This window comes from Cetorhinus maximus, chromosome 3 (assembly GCF_964194155.1).
Source record: "Cetorhinus maximus chromosome 3, sCetMax3.hap1.1, whole genome shotgun sequence".
NCBI classification, from domain to species: domain Eukaryota; kingdom Metazoa; phylum Chordata; class Chondrichthyes; order Lamniformes; family Cetorhinidae; genus Cetorhinus; species Cetorhinus maximus.
In genome coordinates this window covers 46,039,932-46,063,728 of record NC_135881.1, presented here as the reverse complement: position 1 = coordinate 46,063,728, position 23,797 = coordinate 46,039,932, and the positions used below count along the sequence as shown (strand labels likewise).

General features: G+C 38.7%; 1 protein-coding gene across 2 annotated transcripts in view; it reads left to right on the top strand.

Annotated features, from left to right (window-relative positions):
• Positions 1-23,797, top strand: part of LOC144677946 (ATP-dependent zinc metalloprotease YME1L1-like) — a 52,202-nt gene that overhangs the window by 3,776 nt on the left and 24,629 nt on the right. The window contains exons 1-3 of one of the 2 annotated variants that reach the window (XM_078537907.1): positions 4,332-4,507; positions 10,626-10,754; positions 17,957-18,128. In XM_078537907.1, coding sequence (XP_078394033.1) covers positions 4,478-4,507; positions 10,626-10,754; positions 17,957-18,128 — 331 coding nt within the window. In that variant the 5' untranslated portion in view covers positions 4,332-4,477. Of the gene's footprint in view, positions 1-4,331; positions 4,508-10,625; positions 10,755-17,956; positions 18,129-23,797 lie in introns of those variants that run through there. The other variant, XM_078537913.1, reaches the window with a different exon arrangement.

Sequence of the window (23,797 nt, the reverse complement as noted above, 5' to 3'; positions counted from 1 at the left end):
CCCTTCTTAAATAGCGGAACCACATTAACTGTTCTCCAGTCCTCTGTCACCTCCCCCGTGGCCAGAGAGGAATTAAAAATTTGGGTCAGAGCCCCTGCGATCTCCTCCCTTGCCTGTCTGGGACACAAATCATTTAGACCTGGAGATTTGTCCACTTTTAAGCTTCCAATACCTTGTCACTCCCTATATCAATTTGCTCAGGAACCTCGCAGTCTCTCTCCCCAAGTTCTATACCTTCATCCTCATTCTCTTGGGTGAAGACGGATGTGAAGTATTTGTTCCACACTCTACCGATGTCCTCTGGCTCCACCCATAGATTGCCCCCTTGGTCCCTTTTGGGCCCTACTCTTTCCATGGTTATCCTCTTCCCATTGATATACTTCTAGAATATCTTGGGATTTTCCCTACTTTTACCAGCCAGAGCTTTCTCATATCCCCTCTTTGCTTTCCTAATTGCTTTCTTAAGCTCCACCCTGCACTTTCTGTACTCCACTAATGCCTCCGCTGATTTGCTTCCCTTATACCTGCTAAAAGCCTCTCTTTTCCTTCTCATCGTAACCTGAATATCTCTGGTCATCCATGGTTCTCTGGGCTTGTTAGTCCTTCCTATCACCCTAGAGGGAACATGTTGAGCCTGTACCCTCCCCATTTCCTTTTTGAATGCCCCCCCACCACCTACAAGACAAAAGTCGGGAATGTGTTGAAATATTCTCTGAAGAAGCGTCATACTGGACTCGAAACATGAACTCTGTTTCTTTTTCCACAGATGCAGCCAGACCACTGAGTTTTTCCAGCACTTTCTGCTTTTATTAATGGAGGAGTGGTGTTGGAGGAGCATGATGTGGTCAGCAATATCAGAGATTGGAGAGAAGTACAAGAAAGGTCAATGCATCATGGTCACTCACAGAGGAAGTCATTTGTGAGTTTAGATCTGTTTCACTGCTGTGGCAGGAGCAGAAATATTTGACAGAGTAGACCATGGAGTGACGGAGATTGACATGACTTGTGGGTGGCGGTGGGATGGTAATGGCATTAGTATGTTCAAGGGCTTTGGATAGGAAAGTCAGGATGATTGTGGAGCCATGAGTGGTTTGGGCAGAGAAGAGTGAGGTTGATAGTGCCTGGTCTGGTGTTATGATGTGGCAGATGATGTGTGCCAGGCAGATCAAATCCACGAAAGAAGTTTGGTCATGCTATCACAACGGTTTTTCAATTTGTATTTATTACAAGATGCATGCACTGAATTTAGAAGTAATAAGTCCACCAAGACCTTTAGAGATTTTTAAAAATTAAATTAAAATATTTATGAACAAAATAAAAGATTTACAATTGCTACTATAATAACTCCTAAAATTCCTAATTAACCTGACTCTGAGTTACACTCCCTTTAAGGCCTAAAAATAGATTTTAGATTTTAAACAGATCCAGCAAATTAACACAATAGCCTGGACAGAGGAATTCCAAATGGCTTTTCTCCAGCTTCAGTTCTGATAGACAGCAGACTCAAGCACAATTGTTGGAGGCCTCATTAAGGCTATTTCACACACTCCTGTTAGACCTTACATGGCCTTCCAAATAGCCTTTCATTCTACTTTATATAGGTTTCTGTCTTTTTAACATGTAAATTCTATTGTTTCATATGTCTTTGAAACTGTATCTTCCTCATAACATAAAAACTTTTGTGGTGCCAATATTTCCAGTAACCTTTGGGAAAAATAAACATATTCCTTGGCCTTGCTTATCTCGCTAGTTGTAAACAGACTAAAATCTCTTTGAAATCCAAATCTGCCTTCACTTATCTAAAAATGCAAATTCCCTTCACACCTTACATGCTAAGTCAGCATCCATGTTTACTCACTAGCATGTCAAGCACCTAGCTTCTTTTGATGATTTAAACTTGCAGTCTGCTTGATTCCAAATGTAATTAAATCACACACAGGCAGACCCAACTATATTTACCCCCATAAACCTATTTCACAATAAATCAGAAAAATATTAAGAAAATTATTATACTCTCATGGCATATGATCCAGCCAGATGTGTTGATGGATGAATAAACCAGTTGTTCACCAGATGCACTTAAGTCTGGTGCACAAACTGCCTGACTTACCTCATTTTGATGGCAGTAAAGACCTACCTTTTCAGGAGTTTTCTCTGTACTGACTACTCCCAAAGGATACTTGATGGAGAATGGTGCCAGATGGAAACATAGAAAGGGAAGGATCGGGCTGGAAGGCTAGTATGGTGCTCTTTTCCCAAAATAGAAATATTGAGCCTGCCTTCATGTTTCAAAATAGCATTATTTATGTGTGAATCCCAATGGTGAGTGCCAGAGGTTACGTGTGGAAGGCTTCAAAGTTTTCTCTGTTACGCTTATTTCTTGATGTGGTACAAGGTGAAGTCATGTCTAAGGTTGAATTTTATAAATTATGGTATTATGAAAAAGTAAAAATGTCATGAGTAAACATAAAAGAGTCAAGTATTTTCTTTTATATCTTTGTAGTACGCACACAAGCATAAAACATCTGTCCCAGAAAGCACAATCCTTTCACTAGACATCCCCAAACTTCATTTAAAATACAAATTAAATTTATTTTCCCTAAATGCAGTGTAAACAAATAAGTTTCCCTGCACATAGAAAATGATACAAGTAACAAACTACTGAGCGGGGACACACATTGTTGAAAGAAAAGAGCTAGAAACAAAGAGCAGATTACATTGTTAGGACTACATTGTACTGAGCAAAAAATGAGGGAATTTGGGGGGGCGGGGTGGTTCAGGAACAAATCAACCTATCTTCTGTGACCTGCGTTCAAAAAACAATGCACAGCTGGTTGGGCTGAGAGCTATAGTTGAGTTGGCCTCACAAGGGCTCCTTCTGCAAACTCTTCTACCAATTACACAAAGTTGGCATGCTGTCAGATTCCCATTCCCACCTGTTCCCTTTGGTTTGCCGCATTGAGATTATTTTCACTACTGGTGCCCAAGCTGAAATGAAACTTGAGGTCTTCCTTGTCTGTGGGATGAAGCAATCACTGCGTGGGGTAGTGACTTTAACAACTGAACCATTGAGGGAATTAGCCAAGTCAGTGCCACATTATAGGAAGGATGTGAACACACACAGGATGTGGAAAGAGTGCAGAAGAGGTTTACAAGAATGGTTCCAGTGATGAGAAACTTCAGTTATGAAGATAGATTGGAGAGATTGGGGCTGTTCTCCTTGGAGGTAAGAAGGCTAAGAGGAGGTTTGATAACATCATGAGGGGACTGGACAGAGTAGATAGGGAGCTGTCCCCACTCGTAAAAAGGATCAAGAACAAGAGGGCACAAATTTAAAGCGATTTGCAAAAGAGGTAAATGCGACGTGAGAAAAAACTTTTTCACACGAGTGGTTCGGGTCTGGAATGCACTGCCTGGAAGTGTGGTGGAGGCTGTTTCAATCAAGACATTCAAGAGGGCATTAGATAATTATTTGAATAGAAACAATGTGCATGGGTATGGGGAAAAATCAGGGCAATGGCACGAGGTCATAATGCTCATTTGGAGAGTCGGTGCAGACATGATAGGCTGAATGGCCTCCTTCTGTGCTGTTAAAATTCTGTGATTCTGTGACTAATGAATGACTTTTTGATGTGTGTCACCAATTAAAATCAAATTTCAAAATCATGAGGGGCCTGGACAGAGTAGCTGGGGAGAAACTATTCTCATTGGCATAAGGGTCAAGAACCAGAAGACACATTTAGGGGATTGACAAAAGAATCAGAGGCGACATGAGGAACATCTCTTTTATGCAGCTGGTTTTAGGATCTGGATGTGCCTGACAGTGTAGTTGAGACAGATTCATCCTTAGCTTTCAGAAGGGAATTAGATAATTATCTGAAAAGATTTGCAGGGCTCGAGGGGAAAGCTGAGGGAGTGGAATTAGCTGAGTTGTTCTCACTGAGGGATGACATGGATGTGACGGCCTGAATGGCCTCTTTCTGTGCTGTAACCATTCCATGATTCTCTCAAATTAACAAAAATATGCTCTTTTTAAAGGGGCACAAAATATACAAATTTTTAATAAAACAAAGGAAACTTAATTAATTAATCAGAAGATAATATGTAAGCACAATGTGCTCTGGCCCTCTGGTACCCATCAGTCATTGATGAGATGCTGAGTTTTTCCAGGTATTTTTGTTTTGGGTTTCCAGCATCCGCAGTTTTTTGCTTTTATCTTATTGATGAGCTGACTATTGTTAGGCCAGTGAGTTATTGGGTGGCCAGATACTTGACTCTAGGGAAGTGACGATTTCAAACATATCCCGGAAGCAGTAATTCTTGTGGTCCGGAAGGAGTGGTGCGTTGACGTCACAGAGAGGAAGCCATTTTCCGGACAGTCAGCGGTTGAGTGGTTGGACCTTTTAGGTGTGGATAGAGCTGAGCTTCCGGACTTTTCACCGCTTCTCGGTACATACAGGTCAAACCGGGCTTTGAAATGTTTTCCCTGTCCACGTTTCAGCCGCAGGTAAGGAGCCGGCCACAGGGTTTGGTGCGTGTGACTGACAGGCGACATGTTGTGTATTTGAAATTGGGGCCCAGGCGATCACAGGGGCATTGTTACAGCCGGTAACCGATGTCATACTGCTTAGTTAGAAACTGATAAAATTTCTTCCTTCATCGGATTAAAACCTCTCGTTTCATCGAATGCCTCAGGTGGCGTCCATCATCCATTACCCACCTTGTTTGTGCGTTTAACTCATTGGTAGCCCTGTTTGTTTGTGTCTGTACACGGATGTGGCCCGTAACAGTTACAGAGAGAAAGTGGCAATGGTAGTGTGAGCAATGGGTCCTGATGAAAGGTCACAGACCTGGAATGTTAACGCTGGTTTTCTATCCACAGATGTTGGCTGACCTGAGTACCTCCAGCATTTCTGTATGATTTCCAGCAGCTGCAGTATTTTGCTTTTTGCCTCATTTCATTAATCTTGTTTTAGTTTTCACAACATTTAATTTTAACTTTAACTTACAAAAGCAAAATACTGGAGATGCATTTTTTTTTACTGCATTTTTGTTTTGAATTTAGTTGAAATAGAATCAGTCAGAATCTCTGTCTTTTGGTTAACTGTTTATCGTGTAGCAATGAGTTTAAGGCCACCAATGTCTAATTTCCTCCCGTGCAGACAGAGTTAAAATCAGCCCTTATGATTCTTGGAGCTTTGATTAAGCAAAGTTGTTGATGTTCTGACTAAATATTCAGGACTGGAGTTTATTTCAGACTATGTCACTGAGGGGTATCACTATTTAAATTTAATCAGCCTTTTTTCTTGATGAGATCATGGGCGAAGAGCAAAGGTTCAGAGTATAGATTCTATCAAGGGCAAACAATATGAGAGAACATGAAATATACCAGAAGGGTTACACTGAAAAATTAACAACTTTTGTCTTTATAGGTGATGACTGCTCTTTTCTGTTTTCATTTCCAATGTCCAATGTTTGCATCTTTGTTCATAAGTCAAGTGGTTATGTGACATGAGCCTGTGCTTTAAAAACAAAGATTATAGGAAAGGACTTAACAAAAGTAGCTGAAAGTCTTGAAATTACACTTTAGGATCTTGTGTACAAACTTGTAGGTGTCCCTAAACTTCTCCAGCCCTTTTTTGTCTTTTAAGATGCTCCTTAACATAGAAAATAGGAACAGGAGTAGGCCATTCGGCCCTTCGAGCCTGCTCTGCCATTCGTTATGATCATGGCTGATCATCCAACTCAATAGCCTGCTCCTGCTTTCTCCCCGTATCCTTTGACCCCTTTCCCCCCAGGAGTTATATCTAGCTCCTTGAAAACATAACAATGTCTTGGCCTCAACTACTTTCTGTGGTAGCGAATCCCACAGGCTCACCACTCTCTGGGTGAAGAAATTTCTCCTCATCTCAGTCCTAAATTGTCTACCCCGTATCCTCAGACTGTGACCCCTGGTTCAGGACTCCCCCACCTTCAGGAACATCCTTCCTGTATCTACCCTGTCTAGTTCTGTTAGAATATTTTAGGTTTCTATGAGATCCCCCCCTCATTCTTCTGAACTCCAGCGAATATAATCCTAATCGACTCAATCTCTCCTCATATGTCAGTCCTGCCATCCCAGGAATCAGTCAGGTAAACCTTTGCTGCATTCCCTCTATAACAAGAAGATCCTTCCTCAGGTAAGGAGACCAAAACTGCACACAATATTGCAGGTGTGGTCTCACCAAGGCCCTGTAAAATTGCAGCAAGACATCCCTGCTCCTGTACTCAAATCCTCTGGCTATGAAGGCCAACATACCATTTGCCTTCTTTACCACCTGCCGCACCTGCATACTTACCTTCAGTGACTGGTGTACGAGGACACCCAGGCCTTGTTGCACATTCCCCTCTTTCAATTTGTAGCCATTCAGATAATTTGTCTTCCTGTTTTTGCTACCAAAGTGGATAACCTCACATTTATCCACATTATACTGCATCTGCCATGCATTTGCCCACTCACTCAGCTTGTCCAAATCACACTGAAGCATCTCTGCATCCTCCTCACAGCTCACCCTCCCACCCAGCTTTGTGTCACCTGCAAATTTGGAGATATTACATTTAGCTCACCTGTTCGACCAAAGCTTTGGTCATTCTTCCCAATACTTCCCTCTTGAGTTTAACACCATTTCTGTCTGATTATGCCTCTGTGAAGTGTCTTGGAATAGAATTTAATCCCCATTTGAAGTTACAGAATCTGCTGCAGTTGACATGGAGAAACTTGTGGCATTTTGGAAATTAGGAAAATAGAGTTGACTGGAGTAAAGGAATTTCTTTGCAATACAAGCTGAGAACGTGGGAGAGGTAAAACCAGGGCATTACAGTGCTATCATTGGCAACAGAGTAATTGCAATATTACAAGTTTGCATCAATTTCCATTTTGGATTGAGGAATTCTCAATTGGTTTTGTGACTTGTGACAGTTGGGTGGGAAGTGTTGTTGCAAGTATCTAGTTCATGGTTTGTGTTTGAGTATAGCTTTTGGTTTTAAGAATTAAAGTTTAACTGTAGAAAATGGGATACATGCAATTAAAGCAAACTTGGAGCCTATTGCACTTAAGGTTGGGCCATGTCTCCTTAAGAGGTTGACAGCTAGAAAGGCAAAGTAATTAAAGTGCTGGACTTCAGAGATTGCCAGATTACCTCAAGAAATGGCAGTTCAAAAAGTGACCCATGTTTGTTTCATAAAGTCACAGCAGAAAGAGACAGAGCTGTAACACAGCAAGTGGCCTACTTAATTAAAGAGCTGGAGACATGATGTCTGCAATGCTTACAAACACTGGCAGTTCAGAGAGATGTTCTGTTTTGGGAGTTAGAACTAAAATTACTTGAAAAATATTCAGTAAACCCTGAAGGGTTGTAAAACCCATTTACTACTTCAGATCAAAGAAAAAATTGTAAATGAGGGATAATTTAATCTACAGGTCGGTTTGAGGCCAGCCCAGAGCATGGTGTCATCATGGAGATGGATGGAGCTTAGGGAGGGTTCTCTAGTTTCAATTTATCTGGGTGTTTGGGAGAGGCTTTTAGTTGCAGGTTGGATGCTCTGTGGTTTGCAGCTCACTGAGAGAAGATAGCCAAAGTAAATGACCAGAAGCTGGAAACTGCCTAGTATGAAGCTAGTGGGGGAATCTACAGTGGGTCTCGGTGTCTTGTTGCAAAAGAAAGTAGTCAGCTGAATTAGCTTGGAAGTATTGGAAAAGTAACCAGAAGAAGGCATTGAGCCATCCACAGTCAAGAGATCATAAATGAAACTTTTACCTCTGAGAATAGCTGAAGAGAATTCTCCAGAGAGCTGTGGCATACATATGGGCGGTTCCTAAAGAAGTAAATAACTTTAAGATTGATGTCTTGAGAGAATTCTTGAGGGAAGTAAGAAATAAACTTGGCTTCATAACATACAAATTTAGAAGCCATTTTTTTTACTATACAGTCAAGCTGATAGAAAAAAAAGTGAAATCTTGTGGCGTAGTTCTGTTAGTTAAAACTAGACCTTTGGATTTCTCTTTAAATGTTAACGGTCCAGAACTGGATTGTAACTGTGTATCAAAGTCACGGAAGGATCATGACCTGAAATGTTAACTGTTTCTCTCTCCTCAGATGCTGCCAGACCTCTTGAGTATTTCCAACATTTTCTGTTTTTATTATATAATTCATTAGTTGATACTCCATGGTGCTGGCATGTGGAGAGTCAAGTTCAAGTGCAATTTTCATATTTGTTTTGTGGGAGCAAGTCATTGTTTTAGATTCTCTCCTTCATCTCTTGGTTACCCTATGTGTCACACCATACCTAGTTAAGAGATCAGGCAGCTTGACCTATGCAACTGCAGTTTTAGAACGTGCAAAATAATGATGCCAAGCATTTTAACCGTAATGCCTCTCCTGATGACACAACTGAGGTCAGAAAATCTGTGGAAAATTGCAGATTCAAAGCTCCATAGTGCACATTGGTGTGTTGCAATGTTGGGATTAAGATGTATTTGATGAAATCCTACATAATGGTGGAAAAAGGTCTGTGTGCAAGGTGGCAGGAAGTAATAAAATCATATGTGCCAATTTTCAACTAAGTGTAATTAACCTATTTTGACTGAGAAACTTGCAAGTGACTATAATTTTAATTTGAAAATGAAGTAGTTGTGCAGCTTCCATCAGCTGACTTGAACTTTATTTGAAACATTTCACCCAAGTGACTCCTCGCCAAATGTTTCATGACCACTTGTGGCTACAGAACTCTACAATGGCTTTTAATAATTAAAAATAGTTCATCATGTAAAGGTTTTTCCTTGAACCATTAATAAATGGGTGTTTCCTGAGCTTTGTTATCATGGCCATGTATGGTTTCTTTGATAAGACTAGACTTACTGTTCATATGCAAAAGTCTAAATGCAGCAGAACAAAGATGACATTCTAGAGAAACCCTGGAAGTTTTTGGTGTGCTCGTTTTGTGGATTTTTCTAAGTTTTACTGCACATTGTTACATTTTTAAGATGAAAAATATGCAAGTTTACAAGCATGTGTTCAGATTGTGATTTTAAAATGAAACATTAGTTTTGACATGGAAATGTGGTGATGGAAGATTGTACCACTAAAGCCCAATTTTTTTTTCATTCAATAGCCCAATACCCATGCCAGGCTGGTCCAGAATTCATCCAGAATACTTTTGTTGAACAACTAACTCAGATTCCTTAAGGGAACCGAGACTAGACCTATGACAGGTGCCAGTACTATTCCCATTTGATTTAAATAACCCTGCAAGTTAATGGTTACACTTGCCCAGCTGGATTAGCAACAGTAATTTCTCCTTGTTTAACCCTAGCAAGCAGTAATTTTAGCTGGCTATACTCTAGTAGTATTTAATTGCACACTTGGGGTCTTTAGACTTTGTTGTCAATCTGCTGCTAATCTCTCTTGGTATGCCTGTATTGTATCCCTATGGAGTAAGCCGGTGCATTGCATATCAAGCAAATAAGCTTTATTTGTGCAAATTCATCTGTAGCTCATTTTGGTATAATGAGCATTTCAGACATCCAGCTGATCGAAAAATGTTTATCCATAACTGCCACAGCCCTTAATAATCTTGCTGCAAGAGCAATTTGCTTAGTTTTGTTCAATGTGGTGTTTATCACAATTTTGTACTATAGAATAACTTCAATGTGCTTAACAGTTCAGTGTGTTTAACAGTCCAGTAATTTATTGCAGTTAAAAATCATCTTGGATTCATGCTTTTACTTGGATCAAAAGGACACAGTGTCTACCTCTAGCATAACTTCACAGAATCACTTGGCATGTTGCCCACTGGTTTTGGTTAGGTGCTAACGTTGAAGTTTAAATTATCCAAGCTATGATACACTTATTTGTAATACATGAATAGCAAATTTCATAAAAACTGCATAATGCATTTTCAGATGTTCCTGTTTACATCCTGCATGCCTTTACATTTGCACTCCCTCCCCACCTTGCTCCCTAAAGAGTGCTCATCATTAGTTGATCATTAGAAATTCAAGCACACTTCATAGACAGCAGATATCAGGAACTCCTCCATTTTGGTTTGGTTTCTTCCATTACAACTTTGATTTTTTACATTGAAGTCGTGGCTACATCAAAAGTGCTTGATTGGTTGTAAAGTGCTTTGGGATGTCCTGATTGTAAGACTTTTTTAATGCTGTAGATACTCAGTTTGGAAAAATAACTAATTTGCTGTCAGGCTGAATCTAGCTTCAAGGTGCTGGATGGCAGGTTGATGCAGGCCAGTATCCTTGTGTCCGAAGTAGATGTGCAGATACTTTCCAGTGAACTTTGAATGTGTTTTCTTCTACCTTCTGAAAATATAAGTTTCTAATGGCAAATACTACCGTTTACAGCTTGAATTGATATCAGTTGAGTATATGGAGCAATAATATGATCACATTATTGAAAACAATATTAAATATGTCTTGTAGTAAAATTATTTGTTCATTAATAGGTAAACCTCAATCTTCGCATTGTTATTCATGTTTAGCTGCTTTAATGTTTTTTAGCCTAACTTTGAGAAAAGTGAATGTTACTTAAAATGCCAAATATAACTAAATTCTTATTGTATGAATTTTGTAGGTGACTGTCCCTCTAAGTCAGCTGATCAGCACTTTCCATTCCCTTAAAAGTTCGGCAAGCTCAGTCAGTTCTGCATCTATACAATGTCTGCAACGAGAAGCAAACCAAGAACGTGATCAAGTTAATGAGGTACTGTTTGGTTAGGTTATCTCTCATGAAAGAGGAATTGGTAAATAAGATCTAAAATGTTAAGTTATCCATAATTTTTTTATTGTTTGCCCTTTTAAAAATAGCAGTGTCGTTGTTTGAGGTTGCACTCTAGTGACACGCATCAGAATGATTAGAGCTTGAGATTTTGTTGTCAAATAAGGCATTGGTGAAAAAAGTATTTATTATTCATGAGGTGATTTTATAGTCTACTCGTTTAACTAGAAAGCAAATTAGCTTTGGAACAGTTGTAGGCAAAACAATTACACAAACAGAAAATCTAATTCATAGTATACAGAGTGTGTTCATGTGCGTGTGCGCATATATATACAAGTATCTAGATAGGCTGGGGTTGTTTTCCTTGGAGCAGAGAAGGCTGAGGGTGGAACCTGATTGAGGCGTACAAAATTATGAAGGGCATAGATAGGGTACATAGGAAGAAACCTTCCCCCTTAATGGAGGTATCAATAACCAGGGGGCATAGATTTAAGGTAAGGGACTGCAGGTTTAGAGGGGATTTGAGGCAATATTTTTTCACCCAGGGCAGAGGCAATATGAGATCAAAAGGCAGCTGTAAGCCTCCAACTGTCTCCACAGGAACCAAGTGCTTTGCGTGGTATTTGGTTAGGTCTATGGGTTGCTGTTGCCTTAAAGGAGATTAGTTTGGGAATTTGTTAAAAATTATGATAATGATTTGAAGCCATGTGTATATATATTTTAACCTGTGTAAATTAATAAAATGTTTCATTTAGTTTAATGTAAAACCTCAAACTGGTGGTCTGATTCCTGAATTTAGAGTTGCATCTCAAACATTACACTTAAAATTATAGGTTATGATAGTTGTTTAAAGTTTCCCTCTGGGATTTTTAGATAACTCACTTTACCAACTGCATCGCTCATAACAATTGGTGGCTCTAGCGGGATAAAAGTATTGCTAATTCCTTGATTGGTTTGGAATTGGTGAATTTTAAGGTTGTGGTCTGAGAGGCACTTTGATTTCAGGAGTTGGTGAGGTATTTTAGAAGTGGTGAGACTGGAAGATGGCTTTGGCAATTGCTTACACTTGTCTGGAAGCAGAAGAGATAACTGATTCGTTTGGAGAAAATAACCAAAAATAAGTAAAGAGTTGGCAGATAAGTTAAAATTGGGGTTACCTGGGGGTGCTAGGAAATCAGATATAGTTAAAAGTATAGCACAGCATCTACAATTGGGAGTGAAACCTGTCACTAGTGAGTCACAGCTGGAGGTAGTGAGGCTTCAGTTACAAATGAAGATGCTTGAATTTGAACAAACGAACTGAATAAGCTTTAATTTGAAGCAAAGGACAGAGAAATTGTTTTTAAAAGGGAATTAGATATTGTGAAGATGGAGAAGGGGGAAAGAGAGAGAGAGAGAATTCCAATTGCAAATGTTGGCAGTTAGAAAAGAGATGCCAGTAGGTGAGGAAGGATTTATCTCGAGTAGAACTCAGTGGGGATATTTTTAAATGTGTACACGCTCTTCCAAAGTTTGAGGAGAAAGATATTGAAGCATTCTTTACTTCATTTGAGAAGCTAGCTAAACAGATGAAATGGCCACAGGAAAACTGGACATTATTATTACAGTCTAAGTTGTTAGATAGGGCACTTGAGATATATGCTTTGTTTTCCCATCAGATTGTTATCTCATTAGGGTATAAAAACGAGATTCTGGGGATTTCTCATGAAATTCCAATGGGGGGACATTTAGGAATTAGGAAAACGCATGAAAAGATAGAGGTTTTTTTTTGGCCAGGATTGCATAGGGATGCAGTCAAATTCTGTAGAACCTATTATACATGTTAAATAACAGGAAAAGCACAAGCAGTGATTAAGCTGGTGCCTTTACTTCAAATACCAGCATTTGAAGAACCTTTTACAAGGGTCACGATTGATTATGTAGGACCCCTCCCTAAGACTAAAAGTGGAAATCAGTATTTATTGACAATAATGGATGTGTCTACCAGGTTTCCTGAAGCAAAATCTTTAAGAAAATTGTGGAGGAGTTAATTAAATTTTTCACATGATATGGCTTACTTAAAGAAATACAATCAGATCAGGGGTCAAATTTCATGTCATAGCTGTTTAAGGAAGTAATGAATAGTTTGGAGATAAAACAGTTTCAGTCAACAGCTTATCATCCGGAGTCACAAGGAGCTTTGGAAAGATGGCATCAAACTTTGTAAACTATGATAAAAGTGTACTGTCATGATTATGCACAGGATTGGGATACTGGAATTCTATTTTTGTTATTTGCTATTAAGGACGCTCCTAATGCATCGACTGGTTTTAGCCCTTTTGAACTAATTTATGGTCATGAACCATGGAAATTGATTCATGAGAAATTGGTGGGTCAAAATTCAGAAACTACTATCTTGGATTATGTATCAAATTTCAGGAGCTGGCTAGGAAAGATATCATAGCAAGTGATGAAAGTGAAAGCAGATAAGAAGGCTAAAATTCGCAGTTTTGTTTCTGGAAAGTACTAGTTTTGTTACCAGTACTGGGTGATTCATTAAATGCAAGATTTAGTGGGCCTTACAGGATTGAAAAGAAATTGAATGAAGTAAATTATTTAATAAATACTCCAGATGGAAGAAAGAAACAGAGGGTGTGTCATGTAAATATGCTTAAAAAGTACTTTGACAGGGAAGAGGAACAAAAAGAGTATTGGTGATGGTGGATGATGAGAAAGAGGTAGAAGTGCAGGAATCTGAAATTAAGTTTCCTCTAATCAAATTGGATAATGAGGGGGTGCTTGAAAATTTAAATGAAATATTGAATTACCTTCCAAGCAAGTGTCAGTGATTTGGAAAAGCTATTGAAGTCACACAACCCTATGGTGGAAATAAGCTGGGAAAGACGCATTTAGCTTTACATGATGTATGTATAGGAGTATCATCTTCAATAAGGCAACAACTTTATAGATTAAATCCGGCAAAGTTATCACAAGTACAATAAGAAATTGATTTCATGCTTCAAAATGATATAATTGAGTCTAGTTGCTGTAACTGGAGTTCGCCTGTTGTACTGGTACTGAAAACGAATGGAACACAGACTGTGTGTGGGCTATCGAAAGGTGAATGCGATGACAGAAGCGGACTTATAACCCATACCATGGTTGGAGGATTGCATTGAGAACGTGGGACAATTGAAATTGATCACACAGATTGACTTGCTAAAAGGATATTGGCAGGTACTGTTGGAGAGAGCAAAGGAGATATCAGCTTTTGTAACACCAAGTGGACTATATCAGTTTAAAGTCATGCCATTTGGTTTGAAGAATGCGCCTGCGACATTTCAAAGACTGACAAAGTAATTGCGGGTCTAAGCAATTGTGTGGTTTATATTGATGATCTAATTGTTTTCAGTCAGACGTAGGAGGAGCATTTACAGCATCTGGAAGAATCATTTACTCGACTACAAGAAGCTAATTTGGTGATGAACTTGGTCAAAAGTAAATTTGCAAAAGCGCAAATTAAGTATCTAGGCCATACCATTGGACATGGTAAGGTGGCTCCGAGAGATACGAAAGCCAAGGATATCGTGGATTTCCTAGTGCCTACAACAAAACGAGAAATTGAGATTTCTGGGCATGAGTGGGTTTTACCGGAAATTTGTACCAAACTTTAGCCAAATGGCTGCTCCACTGACTGAACGATTAAAAAAGAACAAGAAGTTTCAATGGACACTGGAGTGTCAGAAGTCATTCGATAGTTTGAAAACTGTATTAACTATGACACTAGTATTGGCAGTACCCAATTATGCCAAACAATTCAAGTGTTGCAAACAATTCATCAGAAACAATTATTTATACAAACCATAATCCTTTGAAGTTTTTAGACAAATTTCAAGGCAAAAGTGCAAGGCTTTTCAGATGGAGTCTATTATTACAACCATTTAATCTACATATTATACATATTGCTGGAAGAAAAAATCTGTTCGCAGATGCGTTGTCAAGAGTTTGAAGCTTAAAGGAAAATGGGACATTTTTAAAAAAAACCCCAGACACTGAACTAGAGTGATTTCTGTTGATACCAAGGACTTATATATATTTATGTTAATGCATGCATCAGGTAATGTAATAGTGTAATAAGTATAGGAAATAGTGTGAGATGGGTTATTAAAATGAAGCCGTCTATTAGAATTACGACGGTTCATTTTGCGATGAGGGGGATGTCATGAAGCTTTTAATATATATATATTATTGGAAATTATTTTTCTTTTAAAATAGAGGATTAGTCTGTGGTGTGCCTTAATTGGATTAAAGCCAGCTAGTCTGAATGCTTTTATGTGCACTAGTTTTCATATGTAAGAGAGATAGCGTGCATTTGCATTTTTTGAATAGAGCATTCAAGAAGTGGGGTGAAAACTACCACCTAGCTAGCAGATACCAAGGAATACCTTTATATTACTAATAAAATTGGTACTAGGAAAGGGGCTTTATTGTAAAAGGTGGAGTTCAAAGAGGCTGGTGATACAATGAGAATTTACATTCGATGAGCTAGGTATAACTTCAGTTTTGTGTGCGTAGGGCAGAGGCAATGTGAGATCAAAAGACAGCTGTAAGCCTCCAACTGTCTCCACAGGAATCAAAGTGAAAAGAACCTAATTTTGAATTTGTATGGTGAAAATGCTTCGCCTGGTGTTCGGTTAAGTCTATGGGTTGCTGTTGCCTTAATGGAGATTAGTTTGGGAATTTGTTAGAAGTTATGATAGTAGTAGATAGTAGTAATTTGAAGCCATGTGTATATATATTTTAACCTGTGTAGATTAATAAAATGTTTCATTTAGGTTAATGTAAAACCTCAAATTGGTGGTCTGATTCCTGAGTTTAGAGTCGCATCTCAAACATAACACTTAAAATTATAGGTTATGATAGTTATTTAAAGTTTCCCACTGGGATTTTTAGATAACTCGGCTTTACCAACTGCACCGATCATAACAGTGCTGGAAAAAGTTACCAGCTACAAGTATCGTCGTATCAAAGTAGATAAACTGAATTGGGAGGAACAGTGTAGAGATATGGTGGCCAATAGGTACATACGCTTATACAACCTCAGAAAGTTAAAATCCTTTCGAGTAGATGGCACAAGCATGAAACTCTTCTATATAGCTGTAGTTGAGAATGCCCTCCTTTTTTGATTTCTTTCCTGGTATTGTTGTATTGGGAAAGTAGTCTTTAAGGGTACAGAGATTATTGAACTAGACAGGGATGGGTATTTGATGAGCAGGTTTTTCTTGACTAAATCTGTTCTTGAAGAACCTTGACAGGAGTTTTTTTTGAACAGTGAGAATCACCCTTTGTCTCAGCATTACTGTTGGATGAGTTCAGGGAAAAGGCTACAATCCCTTTTGTGCAGGGCAAATCGGTTCTTGAACTCGTTTGTGGCCTTCTCTAAAAGAACTTTTGATAGGAGTTTGATGAATGGATGAGGATATGTACTCATATTGGGACTCGCTGATTATTTTAATAATTATTTAATTATTTACTGGAATAGTTTTTAATACATATTTTAGTCAGAGTTAGACTGGCGATAGGATAATTTTTTTCTTTTTGTATTTATATAATTTTATTTATATTTATATAATTTTTATATAATTTATATAATTTTTTCAATGAGCATACAGTGTACCTGAAATGAATTTCCATGTGGACAATAAATTGAAATTGATTGAAAGCATGTATACATGAATGTTGGGCAAGGACAAGATTGGACTTTGCTATGAAGCCCTCCAATAGCTTGTTAATGATCACAGTCTGTCTGATCTCATACATGAAGTATGGACATTGTGTGCATGAACTTCATGTGCCAAGAGGTTTTGCATTTGCTTGTAATAAAAAAAAAGGTAATTTCATCCATGTCCAGTAAGTCAATATTGCTTGTTCCTAAAGTGGCAATATTTAAGATGAGTAATGGCAAGCTTCCTGCTCCTCAACTTTATACAAGTAGCTGACCTTATTGCGTAGTTTTGTTTCTTAGGAACATAGTTACAGGAGTAGGCCATTTAGCCCCTTGAGCCTGTTCTGCCATTCAGTGAGATCATGACTGATTGTGACCCAAATCTCGAGATTTGGCTTTACCCATATCCTAATATCTTTGATTAACAAAAATCAATTAATCTCAATTGTTAAGTTTAACAATTGATCTAGTGTCACTTTGTGGAATAATTCTAAACTTCTATCACACTTTGCATGTAGAAGCGTTCCCTAATTTCATTCCTGAAAACTCTGGCTCTGTTTTTTAGACTATGACCCCTAGTTCTTGACTCCCCAGCCAACAGCAATAGTTTCATCTATCCCCTTAATATCTTGATGTATATTTGCTGTTAGCATAATAGCTATTAACCCTTTATACTACTGTCATTGCCCGACACTTATGAGGCACGAATATTACTTGCCACTTATCAGTCCAAGCCTGAAGGTTGTCCAGGTCTTGCTGCTAGTTGTCGTACGCCTGCTCCTGTGTCTTATGATCTTATTTTATATTTATGTCCCCGTGTTCTCATCTCCCTTGCAAGTGTAAACATCATTTTTATCTCTTACCCCATCAAACCATTTTATAACCTAAAAGATTAGCATAAGTTTAACATAACTCCTCTGCTTTTTATTCTATTTCCCTTGAGAAATGAACCCCACTTTTTTGTTTTTTAATGGCCTTATTAACCTTTGTTGATACTTGTGATTTGTGTATTTTCACCCCCAGATCTCTGTTCTATAACACCATTTAGACACTTATTCTTCAGCAGTGCGTAGCTCCTTGTCCTTCCATTCAGCAAGATGCAACCTTAAAGTTTCTATTCACAGTAAGCCTTTAACCCATTCCCACAAATATATTCTCTTTTCACCTATCCACGTTGGTTTCTTGGCTTTGAGCTCAGCACTCCTGCAAACTATTCACAATATAGTGCATTCTAACTACTACAAATCTGTTTCGTGCTTATGTGAAGCAGAAGTAGTTTACCAAAAATCTGTCTAATGTTGAAATCATGTGTTCTTAAAAATTGTTTGAATAGTAAGGATGAATGGGTTAAAAGGTAATTTTGCAGCAGTTTTAACAGTGATGTTGATGTTACAATCTTTATATTTATTAAGCAATATAAAATGTATTTGTTAAGCAAAGGTACCACATTTCCATTATTTATTTCTTGAACTTTTTTTTGCAGCCTGCACTTAACCTAAGGGAATTTGGATTCCCTGATTTGAAAACCAGCCAACTAGCTGAATTGGCAGACAGATTGCTCCCATGTTTATCTCCAAGTGACTCAAATCCTGAACAGTCGTCACAATGGCAGAAGTCCCATGTTTCATCACGGTCCTTCTTTGAAAATAAACATGGTGAGGAACAATTTTTTTCTTTTGGAGCCTCACCTTAGAGCCACCTTTCATCTTATCTCACTGGTAATCTTGAAGCCTGGACTTGAGAGGGCATTCTATTTTGCTGATCACTGAAAAACAGGTGATGATTGACCTACTTGGAAGATTCTGCAGCTAGATTCAGTGTGTCCTGAGTCAATCTTGGCTGTGTAACCAATGGGGTTTGGAAAAAAAATCAGACTTCCTGTTGTAGTGAACCCCTGCTAGAGAGAGTGTATAGTGTTTTTTTTTGTGAAAAATGCCACCGTGCTTTATTTCTGGATGATATGACAATCATATAGAAAAACTCAGTATCAAAGACATGTTAGCCTGAGTTAAGGTCCTTTTAAGAGTATCCCCAGGATAGCAGGTCCCGTGGAGCTGTGCCCCAACTGTAGGCAATGCTGTGCATCCCACACTGTGCCCAGCCTGCACTGTGCCATATGCTGAGGCAAATCCTTTGTATTGCCGATCCACAGTACTCTCCTGTTTGGTCATTCGCTCAGGCTCTCTGGTGACATCTTTTCTGCGTTTGGTCCAGTTGATTGAGGATGAACTGGCTGGTGATGATGAAATGTCCCACACTGTTCACAAAGCAGGTTTCTGTTCTGCTGTCAAGCTGGGGGACCCTGCGTTATCCATACACTTATCCCAGCAGAGCTCAGTGAGGCCATGAACCAGCTGTTGGAATTTCTGTTTCTGACTCTCCACTTTGATGAATTGTTGTAGATGAGGATCCACAGCCAGAGTCTGGGCCTGGGCCTGGACTCCATATCCTGGCCGGAGGGGGTGCTCCTCCTCTCCACGCTCCCTCTCGCTCTGTCCCCGGGCCTACGCTTTTATTAGGCGTGGTGTTCATTGAAGGCAGGTAATGTATCTCTCTCAATGTAGATGTGACTGGTGATGTGAAATATTCAGAAGTAAGCAATAGCTTTGTAGTGTACTGAAATTTCTTGCTGATTCTTAGTATTAAATTTAGGTCAAACATCTGAATTGATCCTGTTTCCATTTTGTATAAAATTTAAATCTTAATCACGTTTTAATAAAATACAGTAGACCCTTGGTTATCCTTCAGAATACAGGGAGTCGCCCTAATGGAAAATAGAAATAAGAGGTAATAGAATTTCTGAATTGCTGTAAGCTTCTGACTCTGACATAAGAAATAAGAGCTGGAGGAGCCATTCGGCCCTCTGAGCCTGCTCCACCATTCAACAAGATTACAGCTTTGTTTCCTGTTACTAATTAACTGAAAATTGAACATTGGTCACAGCATGAATAATTAAGGCACTCATGCATCTTAAATGTTTTTTGTGTATAAGTATATTGTGATGTGAACATAGCTCCTTGCTTGTGAAAGAGAGTGCCTCAATTTTTCAAATTAAATTGTAAAAAACGTTCTGGTGATGTAAGTTTAAAAACAAAGTGCTGTAAGTATGCAACAGTTCAGCAAGCATCTGAAAGAATGCTAGTTTAATCTTCAGTGGGACCTTGTTCAGATTGGAATTGGGGGAGGTGGATGAGATGGTCCTCCTTTTATAGGATTAACTAGAACACAATAGATAATGAAAGGTAGACTTCATGAATTAGCTTGGAGATTCACCTTGTTGAGAACTTACATTGGGAATTTTGTGGCAGTGGCCTGGGCTCAACAGCTTTTCTACCCATTAAATCATCCTGCTGAGTTCACAACCTAAATTGCCATTGGGCATTCCTGACAGGCAAAACTTTGTAAAATTACAGCATAAAGCCAGTACACTAACTACTTTCACAAACAGATTTATTGGTTGTCAATACATTTTGAAAAGCAGGAAATGATGTAAGGATTTAAAAAAAAAAAGCAACTGCTGGAAACTGTATAAGAGCTTGTATCCTGTATAAAGGTCACCTTGAGCATTTGGAAGGCAGTAAAAAGAATTTTGTTATTCCACAACAACTATTCAGTTAACACAGAATTGTTGCAATGCAGAAGGGGGACATTCAGCCCATTGTGTCTGCACCGGCTCTCTGAATGAGCAGTTCACTAAGTGCCATTCTCCTGCCTTCTCCCTGTAACCCTGCACATCGTTCCTTTTCAGGTGACAGTCTAATTCCCTTTTGAATGTTTCGAATAGGCATTCCTCCACCACACTCTCAGCAGTGCATTTTAGACCTTAACCACTGACTGCGTGAAAAAGCAGTGCTTCTTTTCCTAATTACTTTAAACTGTGCCCTCTTGTTCTTGATTCTTTCATGAGTGGGCACAGTTTCTCTCTATATACTCTGTCCAGATCCCTCATAATTTTGAATACTTCTATCAAATCTTCTCTCGGCCTTCTTATCTCCAAGAAAACAGTCCCACCTTCTCCAATCAATCTTCATAAGTGAAGTTGCTCATCCCTGGAACCATTCTTGTGAATCTTTCCTGCACTCTCTAATGCCTTTACATCCTTCCTGAAGTGTGGCACCCGGAACTGGGTGCAATACTCTATCTGAGGCCGAACTAGTGTCTTATACTAGTTCAAATAACCTCCTTGCTCTTATGCCCTGTGCCCCTATTAATAAAGCCTAGGACACTGTATGCTTTATTAATCACTCTGTCAACCTGATGTTAAGACCGCAGGCAATGTTATCCGCTGAGCAAGCCAAATCTTACTGATTAAAACCTTTTATTTTGTATTTTGAAAACTAGGGAAAAACTACTGATCCCGGAAGCATAGAATCCCAGTAACACTTTTAGGATTTTAAAATTAAAAGATTTATTAACGAGTAAAAAAGCTTAAGCAGCAAGCAATTAGGAAGACAAATGGTATGTTGGCCTTCATTGCAAGAGGATTTGAGCTCAGAAGTCGGGATGTCTTACTGCAAGGCCTTGATGAAACCACACCTGGAGTATTGCATGCAGTTTTGGTCTCCCTACCTAAGAGAGGATATACTTGCCATAGAGCAAGTATAGTGAAGGTTCGGAATGGCAGGACTGTCGTATGAGGAGAGATTGGTTTGACTGGGCCTGTATTCACTAGAGTTTAGAAGAATGAGAGCTGATCTGATTGAAATGTATAAAATTCTAACAGAGCTAGACAGACTAGATGCAGGGAAGACGTATCTCCTGGTTGTGGAGTCTAGCACCAGGGGCCACAGTCTCAGGATACGGGGCAGGCCATTTAGGACTGAGATGAGGAAAAATTTCTTCACTGAAGGTGGTCGACCTGCGGAATTCTCTACCATGGAAGGCTGCGGAGGCCGAGTCACTGAGTATATTCAAGAAAGAAATTGATAATTTTTTGGATATTAGGGGCGTTGAGAGGTATGGAGAGAAAGCGGGAATATGATGTTGAGGGAGAGGATCAGCCACGATCATATTGAATGGCGGAGCCAGGCTCGAAGGGCCGAATGGCCTACTCCTAGTTTCTATATTTCTACAAGTCTTAAAAAAACATTTCCCAAAAAAAAACACACTTGGTCGGAACCCACGTAACCTACTTGGCAGCAGCTCTCTTATAGATTTTAACAGTAAAAATCCAGTAATATTATCCAAGGCAAAAACTGCTACTTTAAGAAAGTATACTACATGACTTCTCACGCTCTTCCACTCTGCTGTGGAAATCTGAATGAAGTTCAGAAACATACTACTTTCTGAAAGCAAAGACTTCTCTGGCTTGAAACTGGGTGGCACCTTCAAATTCATAACTTTTCTCAAGACATCTCCCCCACACAGCCAACACATCTCAACTCAGCATCTTTCCTTAAATGTCCTTTTTCCCTTTCATCTTAAACTCCATTGTTCTAAGCACCTCTTAGAACTCAGCTTGCCCAAAATATAAAAATCTTTCATCTTTTGCTATTGCGTCCACTTTCAGATCAAATTTAATTACCTTCCCTTGTTTACCTATAAAACCTTTAAGTTGTATAAGTCTGTTGTCACTTCTAAATTCCCTTTGAAATTTAACAGCTGAAAAGTCACGTTCCTACTTAACTTACAATGCAAATTTTAAAACCCAACCTATTTACTTGTACATTCAACTTCACCATAGCCTCGCATTACAAATGCATGCATCCAGCATCTTTACTTTTCTTCTCTCTGCTCCCACAGACCAGCTGGCTTTACTAACCTTCCCCCCCCCCAGTTTAATAAATCATGCACATACATGCAGCCACCTTTACAGAATACCACCATATTCCCAAAAATATTAAGAAATAACATCCATCCATCTTGTCCTGCAACCTTCAATGGCTTATGTACATATACAACTATGTTCCTCTGCTCCTGCACCCCCTTTAGAATTGCACCCTTTATTTTTTAGTATGTCTCCATGTTTTTCCTACCAAAATTAATTACTTCACATTTCTCTGCACTGGATTTCACCTGCCACCTGTCCGCCCATTCCACCAACCTTTGTCTTTTTTTAGTTTTACACTATCCTCCTCACAGGCCACAATGCTTCCAAGTTTTGTACACTTTTACATAAATGAATTACTTGAACTCAAGATTCTGGTACACAAGGAAGTTTAATCAGAGCTGAAGCTATACTCTCAACGTTCCATAGGTGTCACTTTGCTAAAGCATGACTAATTGCACAATGCACAAATGTAGCTTCCACAGGAGATGATATAGATTCCATCGAGCTTCATTGCTTCAGGAAATATTATCAGTCATGCCAGTTAATTTTGTGATGAGCTAACAGCTGAATGCTTTATTATGAATAATTATATTGAAGTCAGAAGTCACTTCCTGAAGTGTTAAACAGACAAACTAGTCAAAATGAATTCTTTCTTATAAGCCCCTTGCAGAAATGCAATAAAACAAATCCTTTTTGGAGCGGAATCCTGATCAGTCAGTGAATTAAGGGTTTATCTGGGCATGTTTAAGGAGTCAAGTTCGCCTTCAGTGCCTCATGCCCAGACAAAATTGAACTACCAACGAGTGAAATGTGCTGTGGTGTTATATAGAAAACTACTCTTGCGCAATAGCTTTGGAACTCTGTCTCAGAAATGTCTATAATAACCACCATGCATAAAAGCAGAGCCATCTGTAATGTTTATAAGAAATATAAGTATATGCCAGTATATTTATGTTTCAGGCCATTGATAAAATTGACACTTGGATCAAAGCATCATTGAACTTAATTCACCCATTTTGCATCAGGATGAGAGTTGCATATTTGATTGTATGATCAGCAGAAACAACGTTCACTTTTAACAAGTTTTGCAATCAAAAATATTTACATTATTATTCCTCAATAGATTTACTTTGTTTCTAGCCAAACTAATGGCTATTAAATGAATGTACAAATTTTGTTTTGTGTTTTGTTTGAGAAAGTATATTTTGAATGAAGAAGCGAGATGAGGAATTCAGTGCGGGTATAATTTTTTTTATATTGGAAAGCCTTTGCCAGAAAATAAAGTTGAAAATTCCATCAGGTCCCATTTTGACCAATATTTTTGACCGGAAATTTAATTAAGATTATTTTACAAATTTCGTATGCTCCATATTTTGTTAATATCCTCACATTGTCGTATTGCAATAACTTTTATTTAAATAGTGCAATTAATGTAAACATTAAGGTAAACATCCCAAAGCACTTCACAGAAAACAATCAAAAGAAATGGATGCAGAGCCAAAAAAAGGAGGTGCTAAGACGGGCAACTGTAAGCTTGGTTGTGGGCCTTAAAAC